At 40.3% G+C, this 13,065-nt stretch overlaps 1 protein-coding gene across 9 annotated transcripts in view; it reads left to right on the top strand.

The window, feature by feature from the left end:
* Positions 1 to 10,571, top strand: part of uhrf1bp1l (UHRF1 binding protein 1-like) — a 35,257-nt gene extending 24,686 nt beyond the window's left edge. For 5 of the 9 annotated variants that reach the window (XM_044186118.1, XM_044186122.1, XM_044186123.1 and 2 more), the window contains 8 exons: positions 681 to 829; positions 1,663 to 1,820; positions 1,956 to 2,106; positions 3,508 to 3,549; positions 6,759 to 7,018; positions 7,409 to 7,511; positions 7,673 to 7,830; positions 8,764 to 10,571. In XM_044186118.1, the coding sequence (XP_044042053.1) occupies positions 681 to 829; positions 1,663 to 1,820; positions 1,956 to 2,106; positions 3,508 to 3,549; positions 6,759 to 7,018; positions 7,409 to 7,511; positions 7,673 to 7,830; positions 8,764 to 8,892 (1,150 nt within the window). In that variant the 3' untranslated portion in view covers positions 8,893 to 10,571. The remainder of the gene's footprint in view (positions 1 to 680; positions 830 to 1,662; positions 1,821 to 1,955; positions 2,107 to 3,507; positions 3,550 to 6,758; positions 7,019 to 7,408; positions 7,512 to 7,672; positions 7,831 to 8,763) is intronic. The other 4 variants (XM_044186120.1, XM_044186124.1, XM_044186127.1 and 1 more) reach the window with 2 other exon arrangements.
* The last annotated feature ends 2,494 nt before the right edge of the window (positions 10,572 to 13,065 follow it).

Consider the following 13,065-nt stretch of genomic DNA (forward strand, 5'->3'; position numbering starts at 1 on the left):
GAGTGTGTCCTTGTTCTTGTGATCCTTGGATGAATACAAATCAGTACAAACGTTTGTGAATCCTCTGTGGGCATGCATTTGCATGTGTGCATGACACGCTGGTCCTTGTCTGTGTGTTATGTCTGTATGTGTTAAATGAGTCCTGTGTTTCGTGTCTACCTGTTGACTCGTGGTTGATAGTAGAGATGAAAACCAAAGCTCCTTGTTTGTGACAATTTATTTATTTTCAGCCTTGTGTTCTCAGTCTTTTGGGAGCCACTTTGATTTTGTCCAGTGTGATCGTTTCTGGCGCTTGGGAGGATAGCACACTTGGTTCTTACATGACCTTAAACAACACCACACAAAGGAATGAAGCGATATTTAATTCATGACTTGTCGAGTAAGCCCTGTCAAGCTCTCTGAGAGCACTGTAGTCTCGGCTCAGTGTTGGCATAAAACAAAATCAGATATGGTGAAATATAAGCACTGGACCTGTTTTTTCTCCTTTTTTCTGGTCTCTTTAAAGCAGTCAACCAATGTCACTGTCAATCAGTCATAAATCAGTCATTCAAAATCAATAGCATGCATTGACAGTGTTGCCCAAGCAGATTTCAAACTACACAGAAAGATGTGATTAAAATGATCTGTCTCACACGCTCTTCTCCACGTGATTCCATGTCTTGTGTATGTGTGTGTTGTAGTGGTCGTTTGATGCGGGACCGCTCCCAGTCCAGTTTCTCAGTGTCCTATAAGAACATGAAGAAGAGCCCGTCCCTGCAGTCGCTGGACAACATCTCCATAGACAGCTACTCGATGGAGGACGGAGACAATTACAGTCTGCTGGAGAGAGGTGGAGCAAAAACATTAATGCATTCTTACACACAAATGTACACATACGTACAAGTGTCCAGCCCACATGGACACCAAAAGTACAGATGCAGAGTTGGAACATTTGTCAGACAAGTACAGGATGTTATATATATATATAAGTATATAGTATATATATATATATATATATATATATATATGTATATATGTATATATGTATATATATATATATATATATATATATATATATATATAATATTATATTACATAGCAAACAAAGAATTTTGTCTCTCCTCACAAGCTTTAATAAAAAAAAAAGGTTCTCTTTCTTAAATGCAACTTTTTTTGTAATCATCCAGCCACAAGAGCTTTTCATAAATGAAGGACATTTTACTAAAAAGTGTAAAGTGTGTGCAATTAAAATGAAATGGACTTCCGCTTCAATTTCACCTCAATCACATAATGAACAAAGCCTTTTCTCTTTAGGGAAACCATTAAATCTGCCTGCTTCAATCACAAATGGTAACTTAAGTATATTTTTCAGCACCAGTGTCTGCCAGAGTCCCTGTCCTGTAGCTTATGGTGACCTCTGACCTTCTTGTATAGGGGTTGAAATTTCCCCTGCAGAGATCAAGATTTCTTTTTAAATATGATTACTGCACATGTACTGGTATGCAACTGTATCGGCCAGAAGGTGGCAGCATTGTTCTGATATGTCAGTAATGTACAGTGTTACAGGGGAAGCTTCTTTACTTTTAAGATGTATTGGTAAAGCCTGACAAAGTATAAAAGGCAAAGTCAAATGTATGTCTTGTCTGTGTTAGGAATATTTGTATATCTTTATTTATGATACAGATGACGTGTCCATCTCAGGCTTCAAGGATGCCATCAGCGAACAGAGTGCCACAGAGAACGCTACGGAGGCAGTGATTGGTCAGGAGCAAGAGGGAGGCGTGTCCCCCGACAGTGTCAGTGCCACCTCCCAGAGCACCGACGATCCCACCAAAGATACAGTAAGATACCAAAACTCAGAAGTCTAGAAAAAAGTTTGGAAATAACATAAAATCTCTGGAAAAATACAGAAAAAATAGCAGTTGATGATGCTGACTATAATTTTCCTGATGGTTTTGTGTGTTCCTCTCCTCCAGGTATCGGTGCTGGTGTTGAAGGTGCAGTCGGTGTGTGTGGGCATGGAGGCGGTGGGCGAGAGCACGGCCGTGGCTCTGGAGGTGGGCCAGGTCACACCCAGCCAGCTGGGCAACGTCAGCCTCAGACAGTACCTCAGCAACCGCAGCCTGGGTAAGAAGAAGTCTGCATACATGTTTTATTGTACCCTGCGACTGAGCATGAAATAACGTAACATCCTCCATGCTACAAAAAGCAAAACAGTTTATGGAAATGTATTTAATTTTGAAAAGCACCAGCAAAAATACCACTACCACTGACATGGGGGGTGACAAATCCTTTCAACTATGGTCTCATTTGTTTGCAAAATTGATATCAAGGTTACTAAGTTGATTTGACAGTAATGGTGCATGAAAATGCTACACATTTGTTCTTTTGATATTTGTGTGCTATTCCTCTTTTACACCAAACTGCCACATGAATATTGTCAAAATTAAGAAATAATTTGTCATGATATCTCAGTATTTGGAAAATACTGGAGTAAAGAACAAGTTGCTCCTATTTTCATATGTGCTGGTTGATTACATAAAATCAATTCACCAAAATAGACTTCTGTTGAAGTAGGCTGCAGCCCGTTTCTTAGGTTCACACTAATGCTGAAGATGAAAGTGAAGGGGCATTTGTCAAGATTTAAGCACACAAGTAGGCCAGCTACCAAACAAGAAAGAACAGCAAGGGAATGACTGCACTGTGTGTGTGTGTGTGTGTGCTTGTGGATTTAGACTAAAGCCAGACACGTAACCAACTTTCTTTTTCTTTTCTTTTTTTTGTAGATTATTTTTAGATGATCTTTTATGGTATTTTGCCTTATTTGACAATAGAGAGAGTGAGAGGAAACACTCGGACGGAGAGAGGAAGGATGTGATAAAGGTCCTAGAACAGACTTGAAGGCTGTGATGTTGGCTTTAAACCACCAGGATGCTCCACAACCGACCTCTCCGGCCCTTGTATTTTGCTTGTTCACATTTTAACACAAGACAGATGGAGTAACCACAGCAACATCAGGATATTCCTGTTTCACCCACAACAGACACCAACAGGGGCCAGGAAGCTGGTAGACAGTGCTTATTGACAGACATGTAAAACACAGAAAATTACTTGCAAACTATTTTAACAGACAATAAAGTGTTTCAGTCAGTTTTCATGCAAAAATGCCAAACATTTGATGCTTCCAGGTTCTCAAATGTAAGAATGAATTTCTCTTCTTGGTCTTACATTATAGTAAATTGAATATTTTTGGGTATTGGACTGTTGGTTGGACAAAGCAAGACATTTGATGAAGTCACATTGGGCTCTAGAATATTGTGACATTTTTCACTGTTTTCCGATGTTAAATAGACCAAACGATTATTAGATTACTTGAGAAAATAATCAGCAGATTAATCTATATTAAATAAATTGCAGCTCCATTCTGTCTTAAAATGGGTTAACCATTATTTCAAGTGTACACACACACATTTACACACTAACACAGCCACCCCCTCCTTGTATTTACCTTGCCATAACTCCCCACAGGTATGGTGTGTTCAGTACCAATACCTGCTCAAAGCAGCCAAGGTAACTGCTGTGTGTTAATTCACCATCTGTAACTTAATGTGCATGCTTGCCTCAGCGTGTCTGTTTCCACCTGTGTGTGTGTGTGTGTGTGTGTGTGTGTGTGTGTGTGTGTGTGTGTGTGTGTGTGTGTGTGTGTGTGTGTGTGTGTGTGTGTGTGTTTTCTTCCAGTTTGTCTTCTGTCAAATCTCATTTTCAGATTCAGGACGTTTGCTCGACGGCATGCTCCGCAGATGCACATAGATACAGTGTGTTGCAAACATAGACTATAAATAAAGGACGACACGTCTCCACTTCCTCCCACTGTACAAAAATGAAGCCAAAATATCTCAGATACGGGAGCTGCCATCTTGCACTTTTGTCGTCATTTGGAGCCAAGGTCTGCGCAGTAGTGGTCAGAGTTGGAGCCGCGGTATCGAAGTCCCGCCCATACACTCGGCCGACTCGATCGCAAGCAGAGCTCAGCTGTCAATCATGACATGAAACCCCGTTTTTATAGCATCACATAACTAATTAGAACCAAACATATCAGAAAAATTAACACTTGAACATACATCAGTGTGATAAGAACTACCTAAAATGACAGAAACCACCTTTGGGGAAAAATTTCTTTGACGTGGACTTTATGGGGGTTTATGACCTATACTGCAGCCAACCACCAGTCGGCGATCAAGATGTTTTGGCTTCACTTTGGGTGAGCTGTCATGTCGTCCATCTTTATATACGGTCTATAGTTGCAATGCAAGTGACTGCATGTAGTGTATGTTTGTTTGACTGCTTATTTTTCAGCTGTGTGTGTGTGTGTGTGGTGCTTACGAGAGGTTGAATTTGACAATAATGGAGTGAGTGGTCCCATTATTTGCAACATTAGGCCCACAGCCTTAAACGTGTGTGAGTTTGTCAGCCGGATTCAAATTAACTGCAACTATTTGTGCAGACTGGTGTTAACCCCTGATCTTCTCATTCTCTGCTCCGCCTAATTTGCCCTCTCTCTCTGTCTCCCCCCCTCCTTTCTCCCCCACCTTCCTCATCTCTCCACTGCAGCAGACTTTGCAGTTTCAGTCCAGTGATTCAGGCAATGAGAGAAACGCCAGCTTTACCCCTCGCTACCTCTCCGTCTATCTCACAAGAGCAATCCCTCCCCTTTTTCTTTCTCTTTTCCTCCATCTTTCCTCCTCACTCTTCCCTCGAGCTCCTACTCCATCTTCCTTCTAATCCTCTGTCATTTAACCCCCCCTCCACCTTTCCTTCCCTTCATCTCCCTCCCTCTCTAGGCCATCTTTGTTCTTCCCTCCCTGTCTTATCACAGTCACTCAGTCCTTGGCTGCTGGCTGTCTCCCTCTCTTTCTCTTCTCCTTTCTCCTCACCCACTCCCATCTCTACTTTTTTCTCTCTCTCTCTCTCTCTCTCTCTCTCTCTCTCTCCATTTGCCTCGACCCTAGCCGCCCAGGATTGAGAGAGAATATGTCATTTTATCTGAGAAAGCTGACAGCATTGTGTGTGTGTGTGTGTGTGTGTGTGTGAATGTTTTTGCTGGTGCTGAAATTGCTTTATGGTATTAACCCTCTCCTAACTTTCCTTCAGAGAGCATATTAAAGGGATGTGAGGCACTTCTCTCTGTCATAATGAAAAGATTTATTTCTTTAAGTGGCCATTTTCATGCCTTGTAGAGTGTTCTTATTGCAACTCATGGTGTCTCTCGCCTGTTAAAAACTTGTGCCTGTAATTGTGTGCTTGCCAGCTGAATTTGTGTGTAAAGTTTGTGTGAAAGGAGGTTTAACAGGTTTCAACACCTCTCATCCTCGACTTTCATCAGTTCATTTGTCCTCTTTCTCACTTTTTCCTCCTCCCTTACCTAATTTTTTAATAAACATGAATCGTATCATCACATTTTATGATACAAGAGTCAAACTGAGGTCATTCAGGGGTGAAGGATTTAATGTTGTAGTACACCATCAAATCTTTCAGTTTTCAGCACCTTAGAGCTTTATTTTTGTGGAGTGTCTAATTCATAAAAGGAAGGAATAAAATATTCAATGGTTAAAACTTCACTTTGAATCCTCAATACTTAGGTAGGAGTATCCACCGAACCCTCTAATCCCTAGTCCTCAGAAATAATTAAACATCACTGCAGCGAAGAGCCTGTGGGATTGTACAAAATCTCAAGTCTCCTTCAGCCCACCTTTTTCTTAATTCCTTCCCGCTTCTCTTCATTGCTTTTTTCTTTGTTTCCAACTTTCTCCCCCACTCCTCTTTGTGATATTCTGCTTCCTCTGTCTTTTCCTTCCTCCCACCTCTTACTTCACCCTCCTTTAAACCTGACCTTAACATGCACCCTTTCTTTTTAGAGTGAGCAGAGTTATGTAAAATCACTGTAGCAATGCATCTTTGTGGACAACTGGAAGCACACTTAAAAGGCACAGTTAAACAGCAGTAAAAACATCTTTAGCTTCCGTAATGTGACATATTTCCAAGGGAAACGAAAAATTGTGGCGGGCTATAGATACGAGAGAAATGATGAAATCCTTCAAATTTGACTGGATTCCTCGGAATGGGTGTGGCTTAGCAAATATGATGCAATATGGAGCTGTAGAAGACGCTTGGCCTCTACCCACACCTCCCTTACTGTTAGCTCATGAGGCTTATGTGTTAGATAAGGAGGATGAAGGAGATTGAATAATAATCATCTATGCTCTTTTTGAACAACTTTTTGCCAACTAACAGCTAATCGCCCCAAATCACATTTGATTAGATCTGTACATGCCCTCAAGTGCAGTCAAAAATATTTCAATGTTGCTTGTTGTTGTTTCGATACATTGGCTGATAGTCACACATAACATAGACAAAGAATGTTTAATCAAATCCCTTTGATTTGTTAGTTTGGTCTAGCACTAATACCAAGAGATAACTGAACAATTAGGACACAGGATCATAACCGGAACAATTTATTTTTCATTTCACTGTGTCTTTAATACACAGTTTCAGTCAAATAGCACAATAAATATCAAACCGGATGGATGTTGATTGGACTGGCAGATTCAAAGTATGTAAGTTGTAATTGTTGTAAAAGGATGGAGAAATCCTATTTCATATCGGGTGTATTTTAATGTCAGGTCTAAGTGTATTTCAGCTGAATCTCTACATGCACTCCACAGACATGGCACTGAAGCTAAAGCTTATGCTAACTGCAGCCTTTGTCTCTTCCCTCACAGCTGGTGGTGAGATCAGCTCTGCGTCCTTCAGGGGCCTCCACAGGGCAGAGGTGCGGGCTCGCCTTGAGAGCGGACCCTGCGCTGCCGCTCACTCCCCGCTGGCTGAGCGCAACGGCTTCCTGCAGCTGCGTCTCCACGGATACCAAGCAAGCTTCTTGATGTCCACACTGCGTAACCTGGCCCACTTCCTGGAGGACGACTCTGCGCCGCAGGTGCTGCCCATGGAGATTAGCATCAGGGACACACACATCAACTTAAAGGTGAGAATCCCTGATGTTATAAAAGATATATATATAGTTGCAGAACTACTGTTTATCTGCAAGATTTCAGCAGGATATTTGTCCTATTTTTTCCAATCGTGTTGCAGTAATAGACTCCATAACTCACTGCCTTACAGTGCAGCAGCTTCTATAAACAAGTTAAATATTTTGAACCATGGCCTAATTGGAATTTGGATTTGAACTGAATGTTTAATGACATAGAAAGGCCTTTCTGCCTTCTCTCTTGGGTTCCTTCACAGGTGAGTAGATTTGCTGTGGAACTGATGTGGAATCCTGGATGTGGATAATTTATCCCCCCCCACAGACACACACACACACACACCTCAAAACATATACTACCACACTCAACATGTGCTGTCTCTGCTGCAGGACGACGGTCCCCGTGACAATCCCTCCGAGTCCTCACCGATCACCCTACATGTGGACAGTCTCATCATAATCAGAAGAGACGACGGCTCCTTCTCTATAGGAGGTGACAAAGCACACACATTTTCATCTGTCAGATATTTCCACCTCCACTTCAGCGCTGATTCACTGCAGTTATATAACACGTCCTATTAAATGCTTTTAAGTCCACGCTCGGTACATCCACACCTCCAAATTCCCATCTGTTGTCTCTCTTTCTCCTCACAGTGGACGCAGCAGCGGAGAGCAAACCCAGGAAAGAGGGCGCGTTGATTGACAGCTCTCTGAGTCCGGTCCCTGAGGTTGTGGGCGGCGTCTGCTGTGTACCAAAGGCTACACAGACCCAAGCCCCACCCACCATCACCCCTCCATCTACAAAAGAAAAGGTGAGGCGCACAATGAAAGCATGCTGTGGTGGTATATGGGAGTAGAAGAATACAGGCACAAAACATCTGCAGACATTCTTGAAGGTGGAGATTTCAGTTCTCTCACTTCTTCTTGTGTTTTCCTCCTACAAACATAAACTGCTGAACAAGGAAGACATTTTCCTGAGTGATATTTCTGGATGTAGTGCCAAATTTTGGCTTTGCCAAGCTATTCCAGTTCCCTGCTTGGCTTCCATTTCATTTACAGTGGGAGTGATATTTATCAATTATATGCAAGTATACAACTATTACATTTTCAGATGGAAAGTGAATAGTTACATAACGCTGTTTAAGACCAACAAAACTAAAACTACTTGGTTGAGTTTAAAAGAAACCAGTGTTGACTGTCAGTAGGAGATGGGATCTCAATCTTGGGCACTTTTTATGCCCAACTATTCACCCTGACCTCCTCCCTCAGAGGTTTTGCAGAGGTTTAACAACATTATGTTCCTTCTGAGAGACACCAAACAAACGACCACACAAACTCACGGATTGACAGTAAATACAAGTTGTTTAAACAAACTACCTTTGCTGTAGTTTTTTTGTCTTTATTGGATTGCAGTTCAGCACCATTTAACAAAGCAGACATGTGGCGGCAGTCTATTTTTTTAATTCATTTATTATTTGATTCATGCTGTTCTGTAACTTGAAGGTTGATCTTGAGAATTGCAGTTCGACAAAAAAAAGGTCCTCTAACTGGAAATTTTACAGCGCTTTCACCACATCTCGTGGCCTTCATCCGTGGATGGAGTTTGCCAATCTCCGTCACAGCTGGGCAGACTCCATCCGCTGATGAAGGCTGCAGGATGATGCTGAAAGCTCTTGCAGGTGAACCTTGTGTTAAAAACGTTTCATCAAAAATGATTTTATCTCTTGTTCTTTGTTTATTTACAGATGCTGGTGGAGGAAAACGAATGTTTGAAAATGGAGCTGTCCCGAGCCAAGATGGCGCTGGCTGAGGCTCAGATGGAGAAGGACTCGCTGCTGCACCGCATGAAGAACCTCAAAGTTAGCACCAGCTAGACCCGGCTCTCTCTTCACCCCCAGTCAGCCAGTCATTCAGCCCCCACTGGTCTGCAGTCATAAGGACTGACGCTGAAGGGCAGGGGTCAGCAAAATAATTAAAGGCAACAGCAACAAGTAAAGAAAAATGGGGATTTCTTGACTAAAACGGCTCCCTTTGTGCGCTTATTTGTTGAGTGAGCCACCATGTGACTTTAGACTTCAAAATAATTCCTTCATAAAGCAATGCAGAGTCTGTGTGAAGACTCAAAAATCCACCTTTTTACACGCTTGTCGTCTGTTTTATGTTTTCCACTTCGGACTGTGGATGATGCACTTGGAGAGAGTTGAAAAGTGTGTCTTTGTGTTGGTGTGTGTGTGTGTATGTGTGTGTGTGAAAGAAAGAGGATGAGGATCTATATCCATGGTTGTGCCTACAGAAAACCCTTTCAACACTATTCCTGTTGTGCAAGTTAAAACAGAAAAACAAACACAGCTAGTAGACGAGCTTCATTCAATCCTGTAGGTATGAAGGAAAACTGAATGTTGTATCTTCAGAGGAATGTCTCAAAAAATGACTTATTTTGCACTGTACTAAAATTAAACTTGTAATTTAGTGCTTTCATATTCGGAGGGGACGAGACAAATCATTCTCTAACTTGTCCTCAGAGTGTGTACAGTGTATATTGTATAAGAATGTGAACACATAACTATTTTCGTCAGAACTTTGAATGTTTATGCAGTGTTTCAGTTGAATGTGTGTGTGTGTTTGTCTCAGCCAGAACAAGCATTTCATTACAAGTAGAGGATAAATTTATATCTGTCAGTTCCACGGCTTTGTCAGCGAAATGCCCCACAATAATGTCCGCACCCCCCTTCCCCCTCCTATTTTTCTATGTGTAAATAACTACTTAACATGTGCAGCACTTTTAAAACTGAGGCACTGTAAATACAACAACCAGAACTGTGAGAGAACAAGAGTTAAGCCGACGAGTGGAGAGAGTAATTTATAGAAGTGACTCGTGTGTGCTCCCCTCTAAAAAAAAAAAAAAAAAAAAAAAAAAAGAGGAGGAAAATAAAGGCACATTGAAGCTGCCTGACTACATATATATGTGTGTGTCTTTATGTACATTTCATGGACAAGCATTGCCCATACCTGCTGCTGTTACATGCTTCATGCCCGTGTGACGACTTCAGGGGAAACCCCTGAGCAGATGTTAAAAATGACTCAAATCGACTGATTTTTCTAACAGCACATGCTTTGGCACAGCACAAAAGACTAAAAGGACAGTTTGAGGTCTCAAAACTTTGCTCTCACAGTTAACGATTAACAGTGGATTCAGTACATCCATCAGTCTACATATGCAACTGTCATAACGTGTTCTTCAGCTCGGCCCAGTTCATTTCAGTTTCTGTTTTAAAAAAAAAAACAAAAAAAACAGTTTTTGTTGTTCCTGTAAAAGACGTGAAACACAACTAGCTCTCTGCACAAACCCGATATCAAGACTTGAAATGTCAGGTAGGATTTCAACACCATTGTATGAGAAGAGTTTTCTTTTTCATCTGTGTTTTTCCTCCATTCATCACAGCCCTCCTCCCCTCTCTGGGAAACTCCACCCTCTGAAACCCTGTGGAGTTGTTGTATTTTGTCCGTCAAAGCTGCGGAAATACTGATGAATAAAAGGGTATCCAATTTAAAAGGTTTCACTTTGGTACGTTTTTGGTCTGGATTTATTTGCAAACATTTTTCTTTTTTTCCCTCTTTATCAAATATATCATACCCGTACTCCTGTATAGAGCAGGGCATCGAAGCTCAATGCTTTTTTGGGGGTACAACTGCAACAATTAGTCCATTAAGCGTTTAGTCGATCAACAGAACACGAATCTGCAAATATTTTGACAATTGATGAATCATTTTATTTATTTATTTTTTTTCAAGCAAAAACTCCATTCTCTACTTGTGACTTCTCAAATATGAGGATTTGCTGCTTGACTCACTTTCATATCATTGTAAACTGAATATATTTGGGTTTTGGACTGTTGGTTGAATAAAACAAGACATTTGAATACATTTCCTTGGGTTTTGGGAAATGAAAACAGCCATTTTTCACTATGTTCTGACATGTTATAGACAAAACAATTCATCATTGAATCAAGAAAATAATCTGCAGATGAATCCTAGTACCAAAACAAACAGAAACTGTCAATAAGCTGCCATTGAGTGCTTACTCTGATTCATACTGCTTTTTTAAAACATATTCTTTTACCAGTTCATTTTATAGCAGCATTTCTAAATTAATTAGAAACAATGTTGATGTTTGTTCTGCGATAAGTGGAGACAAGAAACTCTTTAAATGTAAATGCAGCCTCTTTGTGGGCTCAAATGAGCCGCACTGAACCACTGCAGGAGAGTGTTTGGTCTTTGTGCACATAAATGGTCATGACATTTTACGGCTGGAGTAGCGCAGTGAGTCATAGATGGGCATTAAGAGTGTGAGTGTGAGGGAGAGAGAGAAAAGTTTGGCTCTGCTGAAAGCCTGTTTACATACTGTAGCTTAATGTTTCTGTGATGATGGTTATGTTACCGTGCAGGTCCATTTATGTAAGCAAAGCATGTACACATTAATTTATATACTGTGTGTGTGTAGGACAGTATGGCAGCACCATGTACAGCTGGATTGTGGGAAATCTGGTTATGTGTTGCCTCAGTCCAGAATCTGGGTCCAACTGCCTGTTCATGGCTTCATTCTCTGGTTTCTGTTTTATTTCTCTGCCGGAGCCTCGCTGCAAATATAGTGATCCTGTAATAAAATTAATGATGGCTAAATTGCATTTAGCTGCTTCAGTTTCAGAGTCCTGCTGTAGGCCCTTTTTTTTTCACAGCAGCCATGTTGACTTTTCATCAGAATCAGGTTTATTGCCAAGTAGGTTTTCATATACAAGGGATTTGCTTTGGTGCACAAAACATAGTAAGAGAAAAGAAACAAAACAAATACTGCTCAAGTGAAGAATCATAAATATAAATTATAATTAAAAAAAATCTATATATATATATATATATATATATATATATATATATACACATAAAGTGTGTAAAATGTATATGTTTATATAGTAGTAAAAGCACAGGTGTTACTAATAACATTCACATTGGCTCTGTTCTGTTCATGTATCCCAGTAAGCCGTGACGGTGAGCCAACATGAACCAAACAGGACCCTGAAACTGAAGCAGCTAAATGGAATTCAGCCATTATTAATTACTTATTTACACCTGTGCTTTTCTCTCTGTGACATGTTAAAATGTCATTGTAAATTAAACATACATTTGAGTTTTGACTGTTTGTGCCAGCATTTCTGTATTATATCTTTACAATAAAATAGTTAAACAATTCAGTTGTAAATATAATTAATACGCATTAAATATGTAAATAAGTTATTATCGTATTTCCCCTATAAATATCAATCGTGAAAGAAAACGTGATGGCTGTTTTTCACACCTTTTTGAGACTTTACTAATTAAATGATTATTCGACTTACTGTGAAAATAACCAACATACTAACTGATAATGAAAATAAATAAATTGCAGGACTTTATTAATTACATGCCTGCTTTCCTTCTCTTCAGTCCTTCACTATGCTGCTTGATTTCCTCAATTTAACAACCATCATCATTCATCAAAAGTCTTCTTCCCATGTTGTTAAAGTAACTTCTGCTGAAACAATAAGTTGATTAATGTGTTAGGTGATCAACAGAAAATTAATCAGCAATAATTTTGATGATTCGGTTAATCGTTTGATTTATTTTCAAAGCAAGAATGCCACAAAGTCTCTGGTTCCAGCCTCTCAAAAACTGAATATTTGCAGCTCTGTTTCTTTGTAAATTGAATATATTTGTGTTTTGGACTGTTGGTCAGACAAACCAAGACATTTAAATATGTCAGGCTCTGGAAAACAGTAGTCTTTTTTTATTTTAAACATTTTATTGACTAAACGATTAATCGATTCAAGGAAATAATCAACAGATGAATCAATAATGAAAATAATCGTTCCCTGCAGCCCAAACAGCAGCACGTCTCTCCAAATTCCAATTAAGCAGCAGAGTGAAGCCATCAGGCAGGTCCCAGCATGCACCGGCGGCGGAGAGGAGAGGAGGGGGTGTGTCGGTGGCCGGGAAAAAATCCATCTACTGCCTTA

This window comes from Siniperca chuatsi, linkage group LG23 (assembly GCF_020085105.1).
Source record: "Siniperca chuatsi isolate FFG_IHB_CAS linkage group LG23, ASM2008510v1, whole genome shotgun sequence".
Classification (NCBI taxonomy): Eukaryota; Metazoa; Chordata; class Actinopteri; order Centrarchiformes; family Sinipercidae; genus Siniperca; species Siniperca chuatsi.